Source organism: Alosa sapidissima, chromosome 11 (assembly GCF_018492685.1).
Source record: "Alosa sapidissima isolate fAloSap1 chromosome 11, fAloSap1.pri, whole genome shotgun sequence".
In the NCBI taxonomy this organism is placed as follows: Eukaryota; Metazoa; Chordata; class Actinopteri; order Clupeiformes; family Clupeidae; genus Alosa; species Alosa sapidissima.
In genome coordinates, this window is record NC_055967.1 from 32,925,703 (window position 1) to 32,951,601 (window position 25,899).

General features: G+C 40.1%; 1 protein-coding gene across 2 annotated transcripts in view; it reads left to right on the plus strand.

Annotated features, from left to right (window-relative positions):
• The first annotated feature begins 665 nt into the window (after positions 1 to 665).
• tdrd12 (tudor domain containing 12) overlaps positions 666 to 25,899 on the plus strand; it is a 35,211-nt gene continuing 9,977 nt past the window's right edge. The window contains exons 1-27 of one of the 2 annotated variants that reach the window (XM_042111097.1): positions 666 to 871; positions 1,853 to 1,883; positions 1,973 to 2,137; positions 2,494 to 2,630; positions 2,890 to 3,009; positions 3,655 to 3,710; positions 5,074 to 5,159; positions 6,563 to 6,776; positions 7,336 to 7,433; positions 7,537 to 7,643; positions 9,921 to 9,992; positions 10,086 to 10,137; positions 12,423 to 12,643; positions 13,679 to 13,768; positions 13,963 to 14,020; positions 18,509 to 18,616; positions 18,951 to 19,136; positions 19,528 to 19,681; positions 21,109 to 21,236; positions 22,125 to 22,316; positions 22,514 to 22,642; positions 23,195 to 23,312; positions 23,649 to 23,788; positions 24,030 to 24,253; positions 24,518 to 24,599; positions 24,820 to 25,001; positions 25,404 to 25,611. In XM_042111097.1, coding sequence (XP_041967031.1) covers positions 1,860 to 1,883; positions 1,973 to 2,137; positions 2,494 to 2,630; positions 2,890 to 3,009; positions 3,655 to 3,710; positions 5,074 to 5,159; positions 6,563 to 6,776; positions 7,336 to 7,433; positions 7,537 to 7,643; positions 9,921 to 9,992; positions 10,086 to 10,137; positions 12,423 to 12,643; positions 13,679 to 13,768; positions 13,963 to 14,020; positions 18,509 to 18,616; positions 18,951 to 19,136; positions 19,528 to 19,681; positions 21,109 to 21,236; positions 22,125 to 22,316; positions 22,514 to 22,642; positions 23,195 to 23,312; positions 23,649 to 23,788; positions 24,030 to 24,253; positions 24,518 to 24,599; positions 24,820 to 25,001; positions 25,404 to 25,611 — 3,351 coding nt within the window. In that variant the 5' untranslated portion in view covers positions 666 to 871; positions 1,853 to 1,859. The remainder of the gene's footprint in view (positions 872 to 1,852; positions 1,884 to 1,972; positions 2,138 to 2,493; positions 2,631 to 2,889; positions 3,010 to 3,654; positions 3,711 to 5,073; positions 5,160 to 6,562; positions 6,777 to 7,335; positions 7,434 to 7,536; positions 7,644 to 9,920; positions 9,993 to 10,085; positions 10,138 to 12,422; positions 12,644 to 13,678; positions 13,769 to 13,962; positions 14,021 to 18,508; positions 18,617 to 18,950; positions 19,137 to 19,527; positions 19,682 to 21,108; positions 21,237 to 22,124; positions 22,317 to 22,513; positions 22,643 to 23,194; positions 23,313 to 23,648; positions 23,789 to 24,029; positions 24,254 to 24,517; positions 24,600 to 24,819; positions 25,002 to 25,403; positions 25,612 to 25,899) is intronic. The other variant, XM_042111098.1, reaches the window with a different exon arrangement.

Here is a 25,899-nt window from a genome sequence, read left to right on the forward strand (position 1 = left end):
AAACGCAATTTCGATCTCTTTGTATGTCTTGACATGTGAAGAAATTGACAATAAAGCAGACTTTGACTTTGAAGAGAGAGCAAACATCATCCTAAAATAATCTAATGGGCAAATATTTCAAAGCCTTAGATGGCTATGAAGTTGAAAATATCCTTTTCTGTTACATCTGAGAACTTAAACTGCATCAAAATCCCCTCGCAGACTCAGGGACACAACTCGTGCTGCCTTCTGTCATCTACTTTCTGATACAAAATGTGACTCATAGGCCTACATGCAAATCATTTTATAATCCATAGCCTACATTTACAGGATGATGCTGCATCAAATTAAGCAATTCAAACAACATATTCAAATTCAGTTTAAGGTGAGACAAGTTTTACGTCATACTGTCGTAAGTCAAATTTATTTTGAGATGAATTTAGTATTTATTGTCTTCTTGTGCTATTTAAAGCATAATTCATGTGCAGCACCCAGCACATTTATTGTTAACCCTGCAGCCTAGATGAAAACAATGAGGGAAAATCCAAAACGCGAAAGCCAGCTAATCTATTCTGACAACAAATTATTTAATTGGTTAACAATTAAATAACTGTTCCTCATAAAGAAATTCACATTTCCTTAACCTATTTTTACTCATCTTTACCAGGGATGCCGAAATGTGAAGGGTGTCATTTGGCCCATTACTGACTGTAGCATACCGGTATACTTGTCTTTGGCGCCTCCGGTTCGAAAGGAGAGGGCGACGATAGAACGCCACCCTAGAATGTCAATCAGCGACCACGCTTACCACTTATGGGAATTGTGGCCGTGTCAAAACAAGGTTAAGTGATCCAATTCCCTAGCAGTATTGATTATATCGGTGGATTTGCAGGTAAATGCATATGGATGGTACCGATTTGTGATTTTGCGCGATATGGGTTCCACTACTTGTTGTAATATCACTAAAGAATCGAAACTTACAATCAAAGTAAAACCACATCAACAGGTGTTAGCCGTAGTCTGTAACATGGTGTTAGCTAGCGTCTTAGTGTTGTCTAATAACTGCATTTTATACTAAAGATGTTGTCAATTGCGGGACATTGTGCGAGTATAGGTTACATGATTTTGGTTCATCTTGCTGTATTATATTTGTCCGAAATTTGATCAGAATTGGTCACAGCTTTGATTAGTGTGATCATGTAGTCAGTTAGCAGCACGTGTGACCTTAGCATGTTTATTCTTAGCGAACATGCAGCTCTTACCACCAGGAATCGACAAAAGTCCAAATTTATTCACTTTGAAACTATTAGTAGCCTAGGCAGTGTAATTTGTTGTTTATTTAAATTGAACAGCTACAGCAGTGTTTTTAAAACTTTTCCCATCATTCCCCATTTTGGAGGTGGGGAAGTTTCAAGCCCCACTTGACCCCATCACCCTGGCAAAATGGTAGCCTAAAAGTGCTAATTACCAAACCAATTTCGTTCTAAAACAACGATTTTTTTTTAAAATAGCTGTTACTTCAAAATAACATTTGATAAATTAACCTTACGTTTTTCAGTAGCCATAGGTGTGTATATTTGATAACGCTAATATATTATTTTCGCATTTTGGTTCCACGTTACATTTCCCGTCTCAATCTGCTGAATCTAATTTGTTGTTATAATTATGTTGGTCTCTCTATGACTCATATGTTTGTGTGTGGCTATTTTGTTTTGAATATATGATCTTGTCCAAAAAGAAAGGCATTATTAAAGATAAGCACACACAAAAAAAAATCCTCCTGTTCATCGTGCCCCACCTGTCGGGCCCATGCTTTGAGAACCATGAGCTACAGCCAAGCTCAGTTTAACTAATGGTGTCGTTCTGTTTGTAGGCTGAAAATGCTGGAAATATCTATACTTAAGGTAACGGTTTAACTGTCACTTAAAGCCCATATCTTTCTCAGTGTAATAACATCAGTGCTAGTGATAATCTGTTTATTTTGTATCTGTAGATCGAAGACCCTAGCTGCATGTGGGGCAGGATTATGAGAGGCCCAGGGGTTCAAGTGGCGAGTCATAAGGATTATGATGACCTGCAAATTGAGATGAACCTATTCTACCATGATGTCAATCTAGATTCTCAATCTGTGAAGCCATCTTCCCTGAAAAAGGGGCAGGTAAGGTGGATTCCTGTTGCACGTATTTCTGGGTATCATGCTGTGCAGACCTGTTACAACACAATCACGTCATTTAACTCAAGTATTTTGTGTTTGTTGAAAGTGAGATTAGACAAATAAAGCAAATATCTACTCGCCATTCCAACTACAGCAGACATTTCCAGCCTGCTAAAACTAATTTCAGTGAGAGGTCATGAACATAAATTGCAGAATTTGCAGAAGATTGTATATAATGTATGGGCGTCAGAGTCGCTCTCAATATGTGGGAGACTCACAGAGCTTCCGGGAGACTTGGGATGTCTACCACAGGTATGAGTTATGCCACGAGCTGAATAAACTCCCCTCTGTCCACCCAGCTGTGTGTGGTGTTTTCCCCTCTCCTGCTGAGCTGGTGCCGTGCCATTGTGGAGTCTGTGTACAAGGGAGTGGAGGGGACCAGGGTTACCTGCTTCCTGGTGGACCACGTGGAAGATGTCAGCGTCTCAGATGACAGGTACACCCTCATCTGGCAGGAGTAAACACCTGCTGCTCACGGAGTTGGGGAAAAGCGGGAGCAGGCTGTTATGTTGTGGAAAAATATATATTTCTAAAATATTTGGCAAAACAAATTCATGTTTGTCTTTGCAGGAATTTGTGAAAGTTTTTAAAAACATGCCTATGACAACTAAATGCAAGAGCCACTTATCTCTTGTTGCTGTTAATCGCCAGCTTGCTTGTGTGACGGGGTAAACTGGTGTCCCATCCATCCACAGTGTTTTTGCCTTGCTGGAGAGGTTCCTCCAGGTGCCTTTCCGGGTGAGGAAGTTTCAGCTGAGTGGCATCTATCCCTTGAGCCTGCGCGTGTCCATCCTCGATGCAAAAGCAGAGCTGGTGTAAGACAAGAATTTTGATACATCAAAACACGCACACACATTTATTCTACACACTCACACAAGCTGGAGACATTTTCTTCTTTGTTAGTGTAACGTTGGAAAGGGGGAGTAGAGCTGAGAGCTAAGGTGAGTAATCTCATTACCTGATAAGCAGGGTTCCCACGGGACATGGAATAGTCTTCCATGGGGCAAAGTCTTGGGGCAAAGTCTTGGAATATCAGGGAATTTTGTTGTAGTAGTTTAAAATTTACTTGCCAAAATAATACATTAATACAAATATCCCCACACAGAATTGGTGTATATCTAGTAATATATTTGTATATCTGGTTGTATATTTGTATATTCAATGCCCATTTATTCACCTACCGTCTTAAAGTAAAAGATTCTTGAATGCTACGTGGCTGCTCTGAAATCATTGGTTGGTATATTGTACAATTAATTATATAGTAAGTCATGGAAATTCAGGTTTTTTGTCAGGGAAAGTCATGGAACTTTGCATTTGACTTAGAGTGGGAACCCTGTATTAGAGATTGCGATACATGCTAGTGCCTATGGGTCAGTTGTCGACAAAGGGAGAGAGTGGATGTGAGAGGGTAATGAATCAGAAACTATATTTGAAGTGAATTCGTACATTTGTTACCACAGGCCCTCACTACGATGGGATAGCTCTGCTACAAGGTACCTGTACATCCTCTGGCAGGGTAAGGGTCCTCTTTGTTCACTGAAATCTAATCTAATCTAATCTAATCTAATCTAACCCGTTTTCAGTACTTTCCTGGCATTCTGTTCAATTCCAAAAGTGCTTAAGTGAAAGGTTTTTGGTCGTTAGACTCGCATCTCAGTGCAAAAGACAGTCATACATAAATTCATGAAATATTTACATTTCAATAAAGTAGTGCTGTCAAACGATTAAAATGTTTAATCACGATTAACTATAGGAATTCAGCGATTAATCACATATTTTATCATATGATTAAAATTCTATTATTTTGCATTTCTGAACTTTCCAGGAGTCCATATTAACAATAAAGCAATTATTGTTTATCTTGATTGGGATTCAAATGAAAGCAAAGCAAGTTACTTTATTAACTGAACTTTAAGACATAGGTCTATTTGATTATTTCAAATCAAATTTCAAAAGATGTGCAGCAGACCTGAGGCAACACAATATATTCTTCAGAAATATAGCTGATATAAACTGAAATAAATGCTACTGCAGAAGTGCATGCACAAAATGTAGGCCTACACACATTATAAAGGGCATAACAAACAGAAAATATTATATTCATACTATATTCATTGTCTTTGAGTTCAGTTGAAAATAAGGAACTTTTCAACATGAGTGCATTGCCATTTTATAGGCCTGCAGTCTATGGTGCACTGTCACTTGCCACACACATGAACGCTGAAGTTTTTAACAGGCAAACACTGGATGAACAATGGATTTAATGGAGCAGCGACCAAATATAACTGAATCGTGATTTACACGGCTGCAAAGTGCGATGCTGGTGTGCGGAGTTGTATTGAAAAGAATGGAATCTAATGTAAATGAATGTCAAAAGCAGAGTGCATCGCAAATAGTAGCAGCCAAAGAGGAATGTTGATAACAAGTACTATAAGCACGTTTCGCTCTCCACTTTGATGCAGCATAGATTTCCATTATATCAGTCATCTTCCCCCTAAAAGGGTGTGTGTATGCAGCACATACAACATTCTGTTCAATTCCATTCGTCAGTGCGTATTGTTTAGTTTCCGGTCTGGCTAGATCGGTGTGGTGTTGTAGTTGTTCTAACGTTACTAGTTGTTGCAACAGCATGTGAAAAAACTACAAAGTTTGTTACACCAAAATCAATGTTAATCTCGCGATAAAAAAATTGACGCCGTTAAAATAGGTGTCCGTTAACGCCGTTAATAACGCATTTAACTGACAGCACTACAATAAAGATAATCTGTACTTATACTGCACTTTTGGTTATTCTGTTAATAAAGTGTTTGTATTTGATATCCCTGTTGATCTCTTTGTCCTCATAGCATCTTCTCAAGTTGATCTCTTTGTCCTCATAGCATCTTCTCAAGTTGAAGCAGTAGTGTGTGGATCACAGGACAATTGTCTGGCAGTCGAACTCTATCTAACTATCAACCGTGTTAAGGTATGATGTTGTTTAGGTCCTTGAGTCGTGGATCTGCTCAAGGTTTCTTCCTATATGTATCTCCAATTCTAGGGAGTTTTTCCTCGCCCCTGTTACCCATGGGCAGGGTAGGAATTTCATGACTGCCATGGCCGTCCTTGCCCCTTGTGTTGGCCGTGATGCCCCTTTGAAAATCAGAGGTTTACAGGCCACTGTGGCCTTGATGCCCCCTTCTTTCAATATTCTGCTTCTGCTTTGCGATTTGTATTTAGCCTATGGCCTGTCAAAATAATCTTAGCATTCACAGCGCAAATTCATTTAGTCTTTTACGCAGTGGAGAAAGTGACCGCGCACGGCAAGAAAGAAAGTGCGTCCAAATTCACCCATTCTGCTCAGTTGAACTACTCTCGAAGTAGCCTACTCATCACACAGACATCACAAGCATCACATCACATGAATTTTTCTCAGCTTTTAAATGATGTTAGCCGCTAATTGCTTTGGTGAACGGTTAGTGAGAAAAGTAAATAATATGATTCAATTTAATCATAAATTCTACATAAGGTTCTGTGCCCATCTCCCTACCCATTCATCTCGGTGTAATACTTCACGAACCCTTCGTTCAACACATGAGTAATCTAGTTTTGAATTTGCAGCAAATTTCGACATGCATGTCTCCAAATTTGGGCCTTAAGTTTCACAATGTGTTTAAATTGTTCTACATGTTTTCATAACAGGCATATTAACATCAGAGGATACAGCTGACTAAGAGTTTGTGAAAGTTGCCTTAATGATCAGGCTATTTGAGTTTCTTAAAGCTGAGCTGTGCTTAAATTGTTCAAAACATGATTTCATAACAGGCCAAATATAAAATAAATGTTAAATATAGCCTAGATATCTGCAAATATTAGATGATCAAATGATTTACAGTTCTACTGTATGTAATGTCATGTTTTATGCTTTTGTAATGTTTCATACAGTGATGCAGGTCTACTGCTGTGAATAGGCTAAATACAACTTTGATCATTTTTATAGCCTACTACTGTATAGTTAACTTTGACCTTGGTGCCCTGACATGTGGCCTTTGTGCCCCCCACCAAATATGCCCAACTGAAGGCCAAGTGGCCTTGCCCCTAAAATGGTGAAATGCCAAGCCTGCCCATGGGCCTTCTTTTCTTTTCTCTGATTGTTTAACACTCTGTAAACACTCTTTTCTTAAAGAATTTGAAAACTAATGGAGTTTTATGAAGGATTCTCAGGCTGCCCCTTATCACAATATGTCAAAGGAGACAAACCCAACAATTTGTTCAGAAGAGCTTCTTGGTGGGGTTTCCTCTGTCTTATAGGCATAAAGGTTGGTAAATACATGGAGTGAACACATCTCTGCTTTATTCTATTGATCCTGCGGTGTAACTTGGACTTCACAGATCTGTGCGAATCATGATCTGCTGGCGAAAAGGCTTGCCTGCACCAAGACTGAGAAGGAGAGTTTGCAGAAGGAAGGGAGAGGCCTACCACCTGTGTTCCTGAAAGGTGACATGTTTGCTAGCCCAGAGCAATTCTTGGCCCTCAACGGGTTTGAGGTGAAGTTGACAGCACCAAATGGTGTGATAAATAAAGTCTCCAGTGGACCACTACCAGGTTAGTGTTACTTTATTCACTGCAGTTTAAGAGCTTGAATTATGATTTAATTAGGCTTACAGTGTTTCCCATACCTTGACTTATTTGTGGCGGCCTACCACAATATAAACATTTACCACCACACAATGGTTTTCCTGGTTGTACTAAATTGTGCTTAAATCTGGTTAGAATCATAACCGCGCTGCACTAATTTGTTACTGTTGCATTCAAGTTAATTCTGCAAACCTACCACCACAAATAGAATTCAATTCTGTGGGAAACACTGGCTTATCATTTTATCTCTGTTTTTGCAATACTGATATCATATTGGTAGAAACATTTGAGATTTAAAAATGTGAGAAAATTACATTGGTAACATCTCTCTTACTAATGAAGGACAACAAAAGTTTTCTTATTTTTTTTCTTTATTGTGCCTTTCTGAATTGTAGCGCACTGTGTAATAATGTGGTGAAATGTTGTAATATAGTTCTCTCCGAATCACTTCCTGGTGAAACAAACTATAAGAAAAACCTCGTATTTCATAATATTTTCTGATTGTTTAATTATCATTTCATCCTAGAACTGGTTAAGGTGTCAGAGCTGTTTCCATCAGAACAGACCACAGCTGAGACGTCCTGTGCGGAGGTGTATAGAGGCGTCCAGAAAACCATGCAATCGGTACCATCCTTTTCTTTCTGCAGGGTTTCCTTGTGATCACCATAAAGTAATGTGTGTGTGTGTGTGTGCCCCAATCTTACTAACTTAATAACTTCCCTAACAGATACAGACTTCAGATAGACCCTGCGATGCAGAAGAGCCAGTAAATACCTGCACTTTACCTAGTCCTCCACAAAACCGTGAGATTGAGGAGGATACTGAGGATACTAGGTAAAACATAATAATTGATGTAGAATTATTCATTTCAATTTATACAGTACCCTCTAGAAGTATTGGCACCTCTGCTAAAGTTGACTAAAAACCGGTATAAAAAATAATCTGTTGGTGATTTATTGCAATCTCACAATGAAAAAAAATAGGAAAAAAACAACCTTGAAGGGAAGCAAATTTATTTTGAGAAAAAGGATCTCATAAAGAAATAAATATTTTTAACAAAAACATGTCGCTCACAATTATTGGCACCCCTGCTTGTAATACCTCCTTAAGCCTCCCTTTGCCAATAAAACAGCTTGTAATATTCTCCTATGACACCCCATAAAGTTTGAGAATGCAAAGCAAGGGATTACAGTGAATAATGTGAGAAACCGTTCGTCTTTACATAATCCCTCCAGATCGTCCAAAGTCATTTGTCCCCAGGGCCATCGAACTGTTCAATGCTTCACTTAAGGGAAGAGGAGAGATAGACTTCTCTGCATAGTCTGTCTGCCTCTTCACCCCCTCCATGTTTGGATACTGTCTGTCCACTTTTTACCACTGTCTTTCTGCCTCACTGTTTGCGTGCTATATTAGCACATTAGCACATATGCATAACCCCTCCTTCCATGCCATAGCCGAACTGTGGCCACACTTATACCTTTTCTTAAAATAGTTATTTATATAGATATATAGACTCTATTCTTGCACTGTTGGACTTACTCATTTGCACGATCACCATGACCACCATCACCACTGCACTATCACCATGACACTCACTCACACCTTACCTTACCTTACTATGCACAGAGAATCACAGGCTCAGTCTGTGCCTCAGTCATTGCAAGCGCCTCTTGATTGATTAATCACCATTATGTGGATACTGTTTTTAGAATTGATTTAGATTAAGTGTTAGTTAGTATAATTTGTATTTTAGTATATTTAGTATATTCTTTATCTTCTACTGTCCTTATTGCTTAGTTGTGTTTCTATGTTTCTATATTATATACTTTTAATTACTTTTTCTGCTGTTACTGAATGTGTGTGTGTGTGTGTGTGTGTGTGTTGTCTGTATGCTACTGAGACCTTGAATTTTCCCTGGGGATCAATAAAGTATCTATCTATCTGTCTATCTACCTACCTACCTCTCTTTGACTCACCCCACTGTTTTCCTATGGAGTTTAGATCAGGGGACTGAGATGGCAATGTCCGAAGAATGATTTTGTGTTCAGCAAACACCCCACTGTGTGTGTGTGTTGTCTGTATGCTACTGAGACCTTGAATTTTCCCTGGGGATCAATAAAGTATCTATCTATCTGTCTATCTGTCTATCTACCTACCTACCTCTCTTTGACTCACCCCACTGTTTTCCTATGGAGTTTAGATCAGGGGACTGAGATGGCAATGTCCGAAGAATGATTTTGTGTTCAGCAAACAATATTTGTTTTAATCTGGACGTTTGTTTTGGTTCATTGACCTGATGAATGATCCAATCATGACCAACTTTTAGTGTCTTGGCAGAGATTAACAGATTTCCTTTGAAAATGTTCAGGTTTTTCTTGGTAAAAAAATAAAAACAGCCCCACAATAGCACAGCTCCTCCACTATAATTCTCATTAGGCATGGGTTTCATTTCAGTATAGCCATTCTTCTATGTACGCCAAAAACACCTACAGTGTTTCTAGCCAAATAGCTCAATTTTCATTTCATCTGACAATAGACCACACTTCCAGACAAAGTCACTGTACCATTCAGTAACTCCTGCCATTTACATTGGTAATGAAATGACCTGGCATGCCCACTAAATAATCTATTAGCAGTGAGGTCACTTTTGAAGATTTGTTTGGGGACTTGGTGACCCCAAGATGATACCTTTGTCTGTAACTCTCCAACAGTGGTTCTTATCTTATTTTTATACCATAGTGAAAAAGAAAGTCATGAACTACTTCTGAAAGTTCAGACACTCTGATTAATTTAAATAAATTGAAATTAGACAGGAAAACGCTTCTGTTAGGTTTTGTATTTTTCAGGGGTGCCAATAATTGTGAGCAACGTGTTTTAGTTAAAAATATTTATTTATTTGAGATTTTCCTTTTTCTCAAAATACATTTGCTTCCCTTCAAGGTTGGATTTTTTTCATTGTGATAAATCACCAATATATATAAACAGACATTGTAACATCTGTAATCAGTAAGTAGCAGCATTCATTGTTAAATCCTACCAGTTTTCATCAAAGCCTATAAGCTATTGCTCAAGGTACAAACACTGTCAAAAAAAGAGTATTTTTTCTTTCAGTGGAAGTGAATTGAGTGAGGAACCTGGGCCAACTCTAGCAGATGAAGTAATGGCAGAGTTGATACTGTTCAGGTCGGCCACACAATCTTTTCATTTCAGTGTGTGAGTGTAACAGTGACTTGCGCTATGCAAGCAGCTTAGGAACATCGTGTCTTTTTCTCCCAGGTATCTGAAGTTTTTGAATCCTGATGCTGTTGGTGGGTTTGACAAGTCCACGGTGAGTGTCTGAACTTTTGTGTTTTCAAACTGATTACATTCATGGAGGTTAAAGTCACTAATAAATAAGCATGGTAATTTGAGTTCACAGCATTTAGAATTTCAGTTCTATTGAGTAATTTAGATCAGTTCTATCCAGGGATGTACAGATATCGGCATCAGGTAACAGGCTCATTCTGTGCTCAAATAATATTTAATATAGCTATGTTTAATATATATGTGTGTGTTATACCTCTTCAAGTTAAATTGACAAACAAAACACAACGGGGAAACAGAGCAAATAATAAATAGGCATTTAAATAGGCGGTTACTGATAAATGCCTATTTATGAGTACAAGACAAAAAATAGCATTTATTGCTCTTGGGCCCGTTGCACAAAAGCAGAATTAAGACATCCGAGTTAAGTTACTGAGCTACGCTCAATGAATCCAAAACAAGAGCGTACACATACAGGCTTAATTGGTTGCACAAAGACCAAGCCAGGATGAGCAGACACGGATTCATCAAGCCAGGATGAGCAGACACGGATTCATCAAGCCAGGTGAAACCTATCCTGGATAAGTGCGCGCTGACTGCTCCCTCAAATAGACCCCGCCACCGATCACAGATTCACTGATTCACCATGGCAACTAGAGCGGCTTCATTGCTTCTTCTACGGTGTAAAGTAGTAGCGATAGCCTTTTCACAACAGAAACAAACAGCAACACCTCTGTTTAGGAGAATATTGCAACTAGTGTCGCGACCACCACACGCAAAATGGTTACGGCGCTCCTGTGACGTTGCATGACAGGTCGGGAATGGCGAGTATGTAAAAGTTAATTAATGATAACGTTTAAATAATGACAGTGGGTCTAGTTATATGTAATAACAATGTGACTGAGATAAGGGATGAGATTAAATAGATCCTGGTCTGGAGCAGGCTAGCTCCACAGAATAAGGCCTAGTCCACACGTACCAAACCGATCTTTTTTTCCTCCGTCTTCCCTGGAACCGTATCAAGGATATTTGCGTCCAAACGGATCCATCTCAACACGACTCAACACGTTACTTCATACCCCAGGCCTGTAGGTGGCACTGTTTCTTTACAGAAATTGACCAAAACTTGCGCTTTACAAACAGACAGAATAGGCTACGACGAAATGGCTAGTGCAAGGAAACCAGAATTGTTTGTGTGGACTGATGGTGAACTGTCAACTGTAGTCCACTGTAAAACTAATAAACTTTATTTTACGGTTTGTGAAGGGGGCAGTCCCGTCCTTTATTTGGCTAACGCAGGTAGGCCTACTAATCACCTTTACTTTCTTTGGTTGTAGGATAGTCCGTGATTCACATTAGTTTTGGCCATCCCCGCAATTAGGCTACTAAACGCAAGGCTTACCCAAGTTCTAGGCTATTCTGTCGCCACATTTATAATATTGCTATAAAACCTTCGTTAGTAACAGTCAATACTTTTGCCTGCATCAAATCGCGCATTTGCATTTAGTGTGCTACCATCGGCTTAACGTGAGTTCTAAGCGTCTTTGTATGCTTATATCTGATTTCACTCGACTGTGAATGCATGTATATATGTTGTAAGACATGTAAAATAAATGAATGACACTGGCACTACGCACAAATTAATGTAGCCTAAACTTACACCGCACTTTCCTAATATCTTAAGTTCTCTCGCGTCACTGACAGTAGCTAGAATGCATAAAAAACACCGGGAAAAACAGTGTTCAGTCCACCAAGTCATAAGCTATCGGCGCTGCGCAGCACCAGTTGTGATATTTATCTTACGGAGTGTAATCGTAGGTAATGTCATGTATGAAAACTAGTATTGTTAGGCAATACTATAAGTGCAAGTCCAGGGCAGCTGAGGTGTGGCGATGACATCATCGATACGCAAGCAGGATGTGTGGTTTCGCTGTCTAAACGAATTCAAACGGGCTACGGTTTCAGATTTTTCCACTCTGGGACCAGGTTTCAAAAAAGTGCGGTTTCGGGCAGTGTGTTTACAGGATTCGTTTGGACGCTTGGCTGCGTTTAACCTAAAAAGCGTCTCCGTGTGGACAGGCCCTAAATCGCCATGGTGACTTATACCATAACATATCCTGCTGCCCCCTATCCCGCTTTTTTGCAACCAGATCACGGATAAATTGAGCCAGGATAACCAAGATATCCCGGCTTAATCCCTTATCCTAGTTTTGTGCAATGGGCCCCGTTTCCCCTTTGTGTGTTGTTTTTCAATTTAACTTGAAGAGGTGATTTGTATTTTTTGATCTCCATGCACCTGCATTCATACAGGTGGACCCGAGCTGTGTGTCTGATACACACAGTACAAATGACCAATTGGCTGATGGCTCAGTCGAACTAACTGAGATAAAGACAGAGGAAAGGGCTGAGGAGGAAATGGCGCTTTCCAAGGAGAAGACTGAGGAGGAAAAAGCAGCGCTTTCCCAGATGCCCCAGCTTCAGGAGGACCATGAGCCGGTCAACTCTGTGCCTATCAAGGATGATGATACCCAGTAAGAATACTGAAAACATTATCTGTGTCCTCACTGGGTAGTTTATGGATTTCAGCATTGAATGTATTTAACCCATTTAGGCCGGGAAAGCATTGCCACATTTCTACCATTAAAGCCGGGAGCGCTGTTACGTAATTCTACCATTGAGGCCGGGAAAGAGTATACGTCAATTTCCGAGTTTTTCGAACATTTATTTTATCTAATGACAGAGAAAATGATAATGAAAACATATCCTGTGACTATGCTCGATTATTTTCCTCTAGCCTAAAACCTTGAGAATGAAAGCTAATTAGGCTACTTTCACGTTTTTCTTAAAGTGGCACTCAAATAGACCTACGTATCACCACTGTAATGTCATTAAAGACAAGTGCAATAGTTTAAAAATCAATATGTATTCAAATTACTGAATATTTTTAGCTATAAGTAATTATGCAGATCATAAAATACTATAAACTATTAACAAAATATAGTTTATGAATTCAAAATATGATATAGAAACATGACCAGCCATCATTTTGTGTGTGTATGGAGGGTTGAGCAGAGACTGGGATCACCACTACTGATAAGCGTCAAGGTGGTGGTGGCCCCAATTTGCCTATGTTTTTGTAATATAATAAACACAGTTACACTTTTTGAAACTATTTCAGCTTGTGTAGGCCTATCAGTAATTTCTGAACATACCAATAATACATATAACAGGTGTCAACCAGAATGACAAGCTGTAGAAAATGCACTGGTTTCTGATAAAATAGTGCTGTTCCTGCACTGACACATTACATGTTTTATTTTTGTGAAGGTGTAACTAAATAAACCCAATTTCCTAGCAAAGCCACAGGTGTAAGCTCTCATACTTTTAAAATGTTGTTCCTATTTGCTACAGAGGCTGTGAAATCAATCATTCAGTAGGCATTGACACAATTTCTGAATTTCCAGAAAAACTTCAGGTTTTAGGGGGGGGGGGTTTCTGAAGTCAACCTTTTTTTCTAGGCGTTTTAGGCCTAAATGGGTTAACTGTGTTTTTTGGTTTTATCACAGTTCTTCTGATAGCCCTAGTGTTCAAGACTGGAAACATGAAGAGAACAGCACACCACAGCCAAGAACTGATGAGGAGATGGCTGCTGCTCGGTAGGTCTGTTTATCTTAGTTTGTGCTGAAGGAGCGGAATACTGTTCTGGTCGACCACAACAACTACAAGAATACTAGAAATTAGACCAATGTATTCACTTGTGTGTGAATACATTCGTGTGTGTGTTTTAACTTGGAAGTGTGTGGTGTGTGGTTTTAGATGTTTGATAATGAAAGTAATTTTGCTCTTACAGTTTGCTGGAGTGGCTCAACCCTGCCCCTCTAAATCTAGATGTGGAGGATGACGTAATGGTAAGCATTTATCTTTCATAAGCAATGTGGCACATTGGATACCCTGATACAAAGATGTTTTGGTAACTTTAGTTATTTAGTAGTTTTCGGTTATTTTGCAATATTTTAGCGGCACTGTGTTTTGGTAATTTATTACCAAAATTGTTTTCTGTTTAGTTAATTGGATAATTTTGTATGATTGTCAAATATCAATGTTGACCGGTATGGTTGGGACAATTCATTGTCCCGCTTATTATGTCTATTTGCTTAAACGAAAAAAGGAAACTTCACAAGTCTTAGTTATTTTGCTTAAACGAAAAAAGGAAACTTCACAAGTCTTAGTGATTTTGCTTAAACGAAAAAAGGAAACTTCACAAGTCTTAGTGATTTTGTTATTGTTTCTTGCATCTGCTGAGAAAACAAATAGTGCGCCACACAAATAGAACTTGAACGTTTCAGGTGTTGCATAGAAATTAGTGCTGTCAAATGATTTTTAAATCACGATTAATCGCTGAATTCCTATAGTTAATCACGATTACATATTTTATCACATGATTAAAAATCTATTATTTTGCATTTCTGAACTTTCCAGGAGTCCATATTAACAATATAAAGCATTTATTGTGTATCTTGATTGGGATTCAAATGAAAGTAAAGCAAGTTACTTTATTATAAGACGTAGGCCTATTTGATTATTTCAAATCAAATTTCAAAAGACATGCAGTAGACCTGAGGCAACACAATATATTCTTCAGAAATATAATATAAACTGAAATAAATCCTACCGTAGAAGTGCATGCACAAAATGTAGGCCTACACACATTATAAAGGGCATAACAAACAGAAAATACTATATTCATACTATATTCATTGTCTTTGAGTTCAGTTGAAATTAAGGAACTTTTTTCGACATGAGTGCACTGCCATTTTATAGGCCTACAGTCTATGGTGCACTGTCACTTGCCACACCTGCAGCTTTTTTAACAGGTAAACACTGGATGAACAATGGATTTTATGGAGCGGCGTCGACCAAATATAACTGAATTGTGATTTACACAGCGGCAAAGTGTAATGCTGGTGTGCGGAGTTGTATTGAAAAGAATGGAATCTAATGTAAATGAATGTCGAAAGCAGAGTGCATCGCACTCATGTCGGCATCGGTGTCCACAGCAATTTAAAACACCATTCGGCTGACCGGGAGTTCAGAACTGCGTTGGTGTTTATTATCTCCATGACTACAGGAGGAGGACTAGGAGGAAGTAAAGTTCTTAGAATATTTGCTAGGAAGTGTCTGGCAGCAGTTTGAGGACAAGAAACGGTGCATCAAAGCCAAAGAGTCAAAATAGTAGCAGCCAAAGAGGATCGTTGATAACAGAACAAGTGACGGTGAAAAAATCTTTTGCTGCACACGATTAATGCGCCAGCCTAGGCTACTTCTCTTTGGCCGGCTAGTAAGCCCGAACAAGTGTGTGTAGCATGCCTTTACGTAGCCTACTAACGGCGCATTATCATAAAGATACATTTAATCTGCATCACGCCCCATTTTAGCGGAAAACAAGTTAGCATTATGTCATTGATTCCAATGGGAAAGACAGCTAGTAATCACACCTTGACGTTTTGGTTCCTGTTGGTTGTCAGTTGAGGCCATGGGTCGGTAGGGAATTTTTTTTTTTTTTTTTTTCCCCTTCCCCTTTCCCCTCCCCAGTGGCAGTAAGGGATAGGTAGAAAATCAGTCCCTCCAGGATTTCACGAGGTTTTTTGAGACTTTCGACCTAAAATGCCTGGATGGAAGTTCCAAAATCACACTGATAATCTTGATGCTTATTAAAAAAGGATAATCAAAGGTAAACAGTAAGGATTACAGAACATCAAAGTAGGCCTACTTTATTTGTGAAAATGCTTTGACTGAGGTAATTCACAAAGCAGTATAACCTTTCGTAGAACTGTCCAAAAAAGACAGTCACCTAAAGAGATGGCATCATGTCATATGTTTCAATACATTCATATATTTTGTAATTCATATTAAGTTCATATCTTTTTAATAATTCATAGTCTGTGGTCTGCATAATTACTAATAGCCAAGTAAGTATCTAGTAATTTCATATTGATGTAAACTATTTGACTACACTTCTGTTTAATGTCATTACATTGGTGGTGTACGTCTAATTGACTGCCTGCCCCTTTAAGGACGTGAGAGTAGCCTAATTACATTTCTGAGTGGACTGGAAGGCTTGCATCTCACTGTGTTCGGCTATGAGTGTAAATCACTTTTTGCACAGTGCATTATGATATGTGGATGCAATTGGGAATGTCTTCTATGTCATCAGTTAAAATAAATTTTAAAATCATTCTTGGATCATAGAAGAGGTAAATGTCTTGCAATTTTATTAATTTCTATGATTTTGGTAGCACTACTCAAACTAAGCCCACAAGCTAGCAAACATGACATAAGCTAAAAGGACATATCCAGGTAAACGTTTGCCAATGGGTTGCATAGCCTACTCAAATGTCAGTAAACCAAGTAGGCCTTAATTAACTTACTTTCATAGCCTAGGTAGGTTAGCAACACCAGGTTGAGAGATGCAAGTAAGCAGATCATTAACGTTAGCCTTCTATTTATTGTCATCAAAACTGCAGAGGAACGAACACGTTAGGGCAGTCTTTGGTGTCATATGCAGAAGGTGCAGAAGTAAGTGTGCCATCTGGCTCAATATTCTGCGCGAGGGACTGTTGTGGTAGGTGAAATTTCACGGTGAAACTACGATGATTGGTCAAATTTGCGAAAAAGTTGCGGTGTTTGGACAAAATTGCGAGTGCCTTGGTAAGTGACGAAAACAATCGTCTTCGTGAACAGCTGTGCATAGGCTACTTTGTAAAAGAGAGCATACGCTCATCCCTATACATAACACAAGGGGTAATTAATGTAATTATAGTTCGCCTTTTATTTGTGGATTATTTAATGTAGCCTAGACTATTTAGTGTTATTTCTTCCCCAAGCTCATAAAATAAATTTGGGTCGCACATAAATTGACAGGGTCGGTCGGAAACCGGAACCCAAGAAAACATTTTTTTATGCCTGGTTATTAATTCACAGGACATTCAATCATTTTACCAACACAGCAGTTATGAAGAATTATGTGTATGTAACTTGCTCATGTCGAAAATATGTACATTACAACCACAATGTTGAGGACAAATTCAGCACGTAGCTACACGTACCATAATATCCCATGTAAAACGGTTAGCTTGCTAAATGATCTCACCTAGTTGTAGGAAAAAGGCTATGTTTATATTACAAGTGATAGAATGAATGTGTGACTTATGTTTAGTTGATGTTATGACATGTAAAGTTAAGCTTGCCGAACTATAGTCAGCCACGGGCAGTTGTGTGGACTGTGCCTACATTCGTGACACTCCTGTTAGTAAACTGGAAAGAGCAAAAAATAGGAACATAATGGTCACATTAATCCTATAAACACACAGATAAGTTACACCAACCTTATTTTGTGCCTTTTATTCAAGTTTGTTTCAAGATTTAGTAAGTATGGGGGCGCTGTGGTGCAGCAGCCTGCAGCGTCTGTACCATATACGGGTCTGAGTGCCCACGGGAACCCAGGTTCGACATAACATTACGACCAATGTGTACTGTCCTCCAACGTTGCAGCGCTGTCTTTTTATCAGTTTAGCTGGTTCCCCGGAATGTTGGGGTAAAAGTAACGTGCATCATTGCTCTTTGCCAGAGTGTCTCGCAGAGACAATTCCATTGTGCTCTCGTGAGAACTCTGGATTTCCAGGGTAACATACTAGTCCTTTAAACACATTGTAATATTTAAAAGCATTGTTTATTTTTAGGTGGTGAAAAATATGATTTTTGTCATCCATCAGCCACTTCGGCTAGTAAGCCAAAAAATTAATTTCGACCCTTTGTTGCTCTCATTCCCTTCGATCAGAGAGGAGACATAATCATTGGTATCTGTTTATTTACAAAGGTATTGTTGGAAAATTACAGGTTATATTTCAAACATGCTTGTTTGGAATTCTGGTCCCTATCAGAACAGTTCAAATGACTGTTTGATGGTCAAGGTTCCTCGTATCCACTCTGAGTTGGGAAAGTCAGCCTTTTGTTATGGTGCCCCTACTTCCTGGAATAATCTTCAATGTAACATAAAAATTCTCTACAGATCTGAATTGATTATAGGAAAGTAATCACAAACCTTCCTATGTCAAGTTGTACCTGTTTTATGTAAATGTTATGTATTATTGTTATTATTTTATTAATAATATTTTCTGTATTTTTATTTTTTCCTTCCTCCTTATGTTATGTAGGTTGTCTTATTATTTGTTTTATTTTGTTTTATTTACCACAATTATTATACTATATCTCTTGTTATTTCTGATTATTGGTACTGTAATCTCGGCTTCTCGGCTCGGCTGAAAATGAGGACTACCTTCAATGAACCTCCGAGAATAAATAAAGGTTTAATGAATGAATGAATCTGTGGCCTGTAGGTGATACCCACTGACCCCAAGAGGAATGGGGTTCTGGTTCATGCTTCAGTTGCCATAGAACCCTGGCAAAGTCTGGCTCGCTGCTCGATCTCCGACCCCTTCAAACGGGTAATGTCCTGCTTTTAAACTCAATAGAAGCCGGATAGGCTTGTAGACTAGACAGACAAATAAAAATTAAAACTACTAAAAGTCAGATGCCTCCGTCATGAATACTTTAACCAGTATGGTTCATAACATGCTTGTACTAGAGTGTGCAAAGAGGTTTCTGCTGTGTTCAACAAGTGTATTGCACTAGTATAGAGTTTTGAATCACTACTTTACCTTATAGAGTGAGTAATATGTACAGTATGATAACAGAAGGTAGCAGATAGATTTTCTGCTATAAATCACATACTAGACAAATTGGCAACGGACATGGTCTTTAGTGTATTGTACTCCACAGTATCTGAAGAGGCTGAAGTACCCGGGACTCAATGTGGCTCAGCAGTACTGCTGGCCCCATGTGTTCCGAGGCAACGACACACTGCTGGTGACCCAGACAGGCCAGGACCCACTGAACTACCTCCCCCCGCTGGTCACACACATCCAGAACGGCTCCGTCCACAGCTCCCTCGTGACGCGCACCGGGGTAAGTGTGCTGACTGCCTGGGAGGACACTAGGCTGGCCGGAGCTGTTCTGATTGTACAGATCTTTTCACATAGATGAATGCCACAGCTGTGTTCAAGAACGAGTCTGTTCAAAATGGTAGACTTTATCATGTTGGAACACCAAAGCTTTTGCTAATGTAATCCTGTCCAGAATGAATGCTATGATCCCAGTACTCACTAGTAGACTTGTTCTTTCATTTATACTTCCGACCCCTTGAACTGCCTTGTGCCCTAATCTGATAGAACATGGTTCACTTAGCTGTTCTTCAGGGGGCACATGTGTTACGGTGAAAGTGATGAGATTAGACACCACTGACAAAAGTAAACACAGTGTCATTTGACATTTTGCCGCCTTTGTCCTACATTCTCAGCCCATAGCGGTGATCCTGTGCCCGAGATGGGAGAAGGTGCAGGCTGTGTTCGACTTGCTGGAGACCTGCCACGCCGTTCATGACCTCAACCCAGCTCTGGTGCTGCTGGGACAGGACAGGGACGAGGCCAAAGCCTTCAGAATCCACAAGAACTGTGAGGCGCCCATCAGTCCTGGGTTTTGATTCTCTTTTCTCTTTGTTTTTTTTGTTGGCACAAACACCTTGATCATTAACATAGAACACTGGTTGCTGAATGCAGCCTGTTGTCTCCTGGCTCGGGCAGTAGTTAAGGTCTTTGCCCACTGAAATCTGTAATGTCTTTATATGGTTCGTATAATTTTGTATCGTGTTTTGTGTACGAGTCAAATACAGGATGCTGCTGTTGTTTGTGGATGTTTTGTGGATTAAAGTGGGTATACGTGATTGACACAATGTTAGGTTGTATTTATTTTTCAATTGTACAATTAGTAATGGGCGATATAAATGATATGCGATATAAACAATATAAAATTGGCCTACGATAGTGCAATAGAATTAAAATCTCTATCGCGATATGCATGTTGATGATGCAATCTACCTGTGAAATTTAGAGCCACGAGCTGCAACGCATCTTCAGTAAACATGGCTGAAAGCGAAATGGATGTGCTGTTGAAAAAGACCAGTGCAACATCCATTATTTGGACATGGTTCGGTTTTAAGCCGTCCGACGAGCAGCAGCAAACTATACCCTGTAGAGCAGAGGTAGGCAAACTACGGCCCGCCACATACTTTAATCAGGCACGCCAAGCATTTTATTTGGTTATCGTAGGCTGCTCGCAATTTTCCCTGCAATAGACAATGTTGTGGTTATCTTTACGGCAAACTGCTTTTCACTCTTCTTAGAGAACGTTTACACACACCAGAGGGAAAGAAAGAGAGCGGCAGGTTCCAGCTGGCTTATCATTGTTGATAATTGCTATTTCCTTTTTTATAAGAAACTTAGCAAAGATCATTATGAGAACTAAAGGTGTGGACACGATGCTTTGTACACAAATGCGCTATTTATAAACAGCATCAAATTTAAAGATGATATTACTTTGTCATTACTAGCATTTAAATTATTTGAAACATTAAACATTCGGCCCGCCAGCCGATTTTCAAAACCCAATGTGGCCCTTTAGCCAAAAGCTTTGCCCACCCCTGCTGTAGAGTATGTGGTCCAACAGTTCTGTGGAGTAATCTGTTTTACCACCTCAAAACGATACATGTCACTGAATACCAGCATTGCCAAGCTTTTTCTTTTTGAAAGTCTCTGCAGCTAGTGTACTTGAATTTTATTTAGCAGCAACATTGTTGTATAATAACAGTTTTGCACAATAAATATTCTCAAATACATACTACGTTTCTTTCTTTCTTTTAAAAAAATACATTTAGCAGTTTGGCTTTCCTTAGGGACTATGTAACAAGTTCTGAAATGGTTATCGCAAGAGGCTGCAATACATATCGCAAAATAGATTTTAGGCCATATCGCCCATCGCTATTGTACAACAATTCTAGATAATATGAACTCGTATTGTGTGTGTGTGTGTGTGTGTGTCTCAGGTAAGCTGCTGGTGACGACGCCCTTTACGCTGGCGCGGCTGCTGGAGGCCAACTGTGGCCTGTTTCTGCGCCTTTGCCACCTGGTGATGGATGAGGTGGACATGCTCTACACCCGGGCGCCCGGAGAGGTGGGGCAGGGACACCAGTCATAATGTCACTCATACACAACTGGAGTAGTTCTAGACTTTCCAACAGTAAAGCATACAGAAGGTGGTCTGGGTTGTAGCAGGAGCTAGAAACAAACAAACAAAGAAACTGTCCAACATTCAGTTCTGTTCAAGTGAGCTTCATTGGAATGGCAGTTTCTGTACATTGGCGAAGAAAACATTTAAAGCAACACCAAAGAACTTTCCCTCTGTCGTACGCACGCTATTTGTTTATCCAGCACCGGCTTTGCAAATAACGATGTCCACAGACAAGGTAGAATATTTTGCATGACTTATAAAAGTACGATGTATTGCGACATCAGATGCAAGTCAAATTTGTAGTTTCTTATATCATTCCATCGAACTACAGATCCACTATCCGATCTGGCAAACTTACATAGTGCGGTTATAGCCGATAGAGGGCCGCGAAGCGAATGCAGAATTGCCGTTCACCCTGTTACGAGTTGCTGAACCACTGATACGATTTTGGAAACATTATTTTAAGGTACAAAAAACTCTTTGGTGTTGCTTTAAGCACAGTCTTTGCATACAAAATTCTAAGTCATGGCAAACAAAGACATGTGCATCTCAAATGAACAAGCCTGTGTGTGTGTCCTCAAGTCTCATTTCCCTCTTTCCCTCATCTAAAATGAACAAGCCTGTGTGTGTATGTGTCCTCAAGTCTCATTTCCCTCATCTCAAATGAACAAGCCTGTGTGTGTGTGTGTGTGTGTGTGTGTGTGTCCATGTCCGTTTGTCCTCAAGTCTCATTTCCCTCTTTCTTTCTTTCTTTCTTTCTTTCTTTCTTTCTTTCTTTCTTTCTTTCTTTCTTTCTCTCATTCCATTCCAATCATCTCTCGTCCTCTAAAGATGGAGGCGGTGTTGAAGCACTTCCGGAGTTTGGTGTCCAGTACTGACCGATCACGGACTCCGCAGCAGCTGGTTGCCGTCGGCAGCAGCTGGAACACAGCGATGGAGGGCCTGGTTAAAGACTACATGAGGGACGCCACTGTCATCATCACTGTCCCTAAAGAGGCAGCCCTGTATGGGGGCGTGCACCAGGTACTTACAGTCTTGTTATTTCAGCATGATGATTACAGTTTGTCATTCTAATTGTTTCTATTTTAACTTTTTGGGTCCGTCTTCCATTTTTCATGCAGACATGTTCTGGGGTCGGTTCGCAAGGCTGTTAATAGAGATCTTTTGGTGTGTTTGTGTGTGTGTGTGTGTGTGTGTGTGTGTGTGTTTGCTGCCCTTAGATGATCATGTTGTGTCTGGACTGTGAGAAGACCCCCGTGATGCTCAGGGCTCTGGACTTCTCCCCCTCCGCCCCCGAGAAGACCCTGGTCATCACCAGTAGTATAGACGAGCTGGAGCAGGTTTTTGAGGTGCTGAACACAGTGCATCTTACATTGAATTAGGGCTGTGCAATCAATTGGATGAATTAATTAATCATCAATAATGACAGCCAACAACACAACATAATTAAAATATAACAATTATTTTGGTACATTCTGTTTTGCAACAATGTTCTCATTTTGTCATTTGTACGTTTATCTTTTCTTTTTGCATGTTTTTTGTTTTTCAGTTGAAAAAAATCAATTGAATTAACTCATTTTTAAAAATTGGATGATGTTTCCAAAAGCATTAAAATAATCATGATTGAGTCCTACATTGGATATATGGATAAATCAAACAAAGGGACTCTCACCGTTGCATAAATATACACTGATATACTCTGGCACATTTAATAATTTAGCTGATGCTTTTATCCAAAGTGTCCAAAAAAATGAGGTCTTACATTCGAGCAACAGTGCAGAAGGTGTGAAGGTAGCTATTGAAGGTGTGTGTGACTGTTTGTGTTTGTATGAGAGATCATGAAGATTCTGGAGTATGGAAACTACCACTGATTTTGAATTTGGTGACCGTTCCTCCCGTAGGCTGTTGTCAACTCCTCAGCTCTAGCACTGAAAGCTCATGAGGGTTTGACCCACCAGTTTGACTTTGTGATGGAGCGCTGGAGTAAGGCCATCGGAGCGGGCACTCACATCATCCTGGGTATGGGCCAGACTCCTGGCGTACTTGCACATTTGTAGTGGGTATTATATGGGTGTTACATTTGCGTTCTTGGGTTGATGTTTTTATAGATCTTTATGAAGAGTTAGAGGGGGGGGGGGGGGTGTCCTGAGAGATCGCCCCTCATGGAATGCCTCTCTTTAAGTCAGAAATTAATACTTTGACCGGACCTAACTATTTTATAATTTGCAATACTGCAAGCCTTTTTGCTAATACTATGTTTTGCTAATACTTTTTGCTAATACTATGAATTTGTATGCATCTTTTATAGTCTCTATTTTTGCATTTTGAGAAAATATTTCTCCTCTTTCTCATCAGTTACCACTGAGAAGTGTCTGAAAGCCTTAGGAGTTGATGATGCGACCTGTGTTGTGCATTATGGCTTTCCAACCTCTCCCAAACTTTTCGGCTGTCGTCTGTTCTCCATGTCTGCCAACTTCAGAGTCCTCTCTGACAAGGTTTGGAGGGCTCCCCTTTTGCAATGGTTGAATTTGAACATTTTGTGATGTCAAAAGGGTCATCTAAGTGTTCTAAAAGGGTCCTCTAAGGGTTCTAATGCGGTCAGAACAGTGCAACATCGACACTTGACACTATTTAACTGTAGAGGGCAGTATACACCTAAATTTGGTTGCAGACCAAACTGTGTGTGTGTGTGTGTGTGTGTGTGTGTGTGCACTTATTCTCTCATCCACCCTGCAGTACCATCCTGAGAGCTCCTCCAACCCTCCTGCCACCAACTCCATCCTGCTGTTGACGGAGAAGAACGCGCGCCACGTGTCCGGAGTGCTCCGCTACCTGAGGCGCACCGATGCCCTGCTGCCCCCTGAGCTCCTCCGGTTTGCCCAGGGCATCCAGATGGCCAGGGAGGAGCAGAAGGCACACAGGCCCCTCTGTGGCTACCTGAAGAGCCTTGGCTTCTGCAGGTGGACACCCTATTTCTGTCCCAGTTAATTTGTATAATATCCATCTTGGTCATAGGTGAAATTGGCTGATTTAGTATAACTAGAGGGAACTGTGACCCAAACGCCAGTATCCTGACCATATATAGGTCCAATTTCTACCCGTGGCCATCTACCAGTTCACTCCCACCTTGCTCCCACTCATTTCCTGTCAATCTTAATGTAAATATTTGTACAATAATATAAGTTGTATTTCAATTTTTTTACTCCTTGTTTTCCTGTATGTAGGGATACTGGAGTGTGTCCTGACAGACATATTCTAGACAAAACTCAAGACGATCCCAAGCATCTGGAGACTGGATTGGTTGGGGTGAGTTCAGGGTCCATGGTCCTGATGAAAATAAAGTCCTATTTTTTGATTTTTTGAGATTATAGTCATGATTATTGTTTTACTTTAAAAAGCCTGTTGTCCTTGAATATCTTAAATGTGGTAAGTTATTGCAAGTAATGCTATAAAGAGTTTACTAGTAGTATGGACAAATCCTTTACTGACAAAATAATTTTCTTCTAAATTCACTTTACGGCAACAGGTTGTGCCTCTGTTCATCAAGAGTGCCACTGTGTACTATGGGCGCCTGGTCCACCCAGATGAAACCGGCTTCGACGAGCTCTCTGCCCGGATGGCTACCCACTACGCCACAGGGCTCCGTTGGGCCTCGGAGGTGGTGGAAGGAGAGCTGTACGCCATCCAGCAGGAGGACGAGTACCACAGGTACCACTGGACGTCCTTAATGGATGTTTCATGACCACAAACGCTCACATTGGATTTTTGTGAATGAATAGGTTAATCCATGGATTCTCAATACTGCTCAAGGCCTGGTCCCTGCAATACATGGTTTCAACCGTCAAAATTCAAAATTCAATGGTTTCAACCGTCCCTGCGCTGCTCTTACTAAGGTCATCCACAGGTCATCAGGTTTATTTTTTTTCTTTTAAGGCTTCATGGTTACAATGACCTGGTTTTTAATCAGGGGTGCATGGAAGGAGTATAGAGTTGCAGGAGCAGGATTAAGGAGCCCTGCACTAGAACAAGAGGAGTTGTGAGGAACGTGTGTATAAGATTGAAAAGATGTCTTTGGAGACTTTTGTGAGCATTCTTGTCTTTGTGCCGTAGGGTGCGTGTGGTGTCCCTGCCAGATAATGGCAACCGCTTGTTCAGCTGTGCGGTTGTGCACTTCCTGGATGAGGGGAGCACACAGGAAGTGAAGTCACACCAGCTGCTGCTGTTGCCCCCTGCGTTCCACGACTTTCCTCCCCAGGCAGTGGAGATCATCCTGTGTGGGGTCAGGCCCATCGACAATGAGGTGGACTGGAATCCGAAGGTCCGCCATTCTCCTCATTTCCGCGTCAAATGGTTTTACGTTTTACTGGCTTGAAGAATTGTGATGAGAAATGAGGAAGAAGTTGCTCAAGGGGAGCTTGTCCAAGGGGAGTTCGGATCAGTTTGTCATTAGACTAAATGTTAAAACAAGAATTACAATGCTAGACAGAAGTTAGAGTGGGCCAAGACAGGTTGTTTTAAGATCAGATCACATTGCTGAGGCATCGAAAATGTTATTTGTGTCATAGTGACCTGATATGTTGTGAAGTGAGTTGGCCAGTTGATCAGT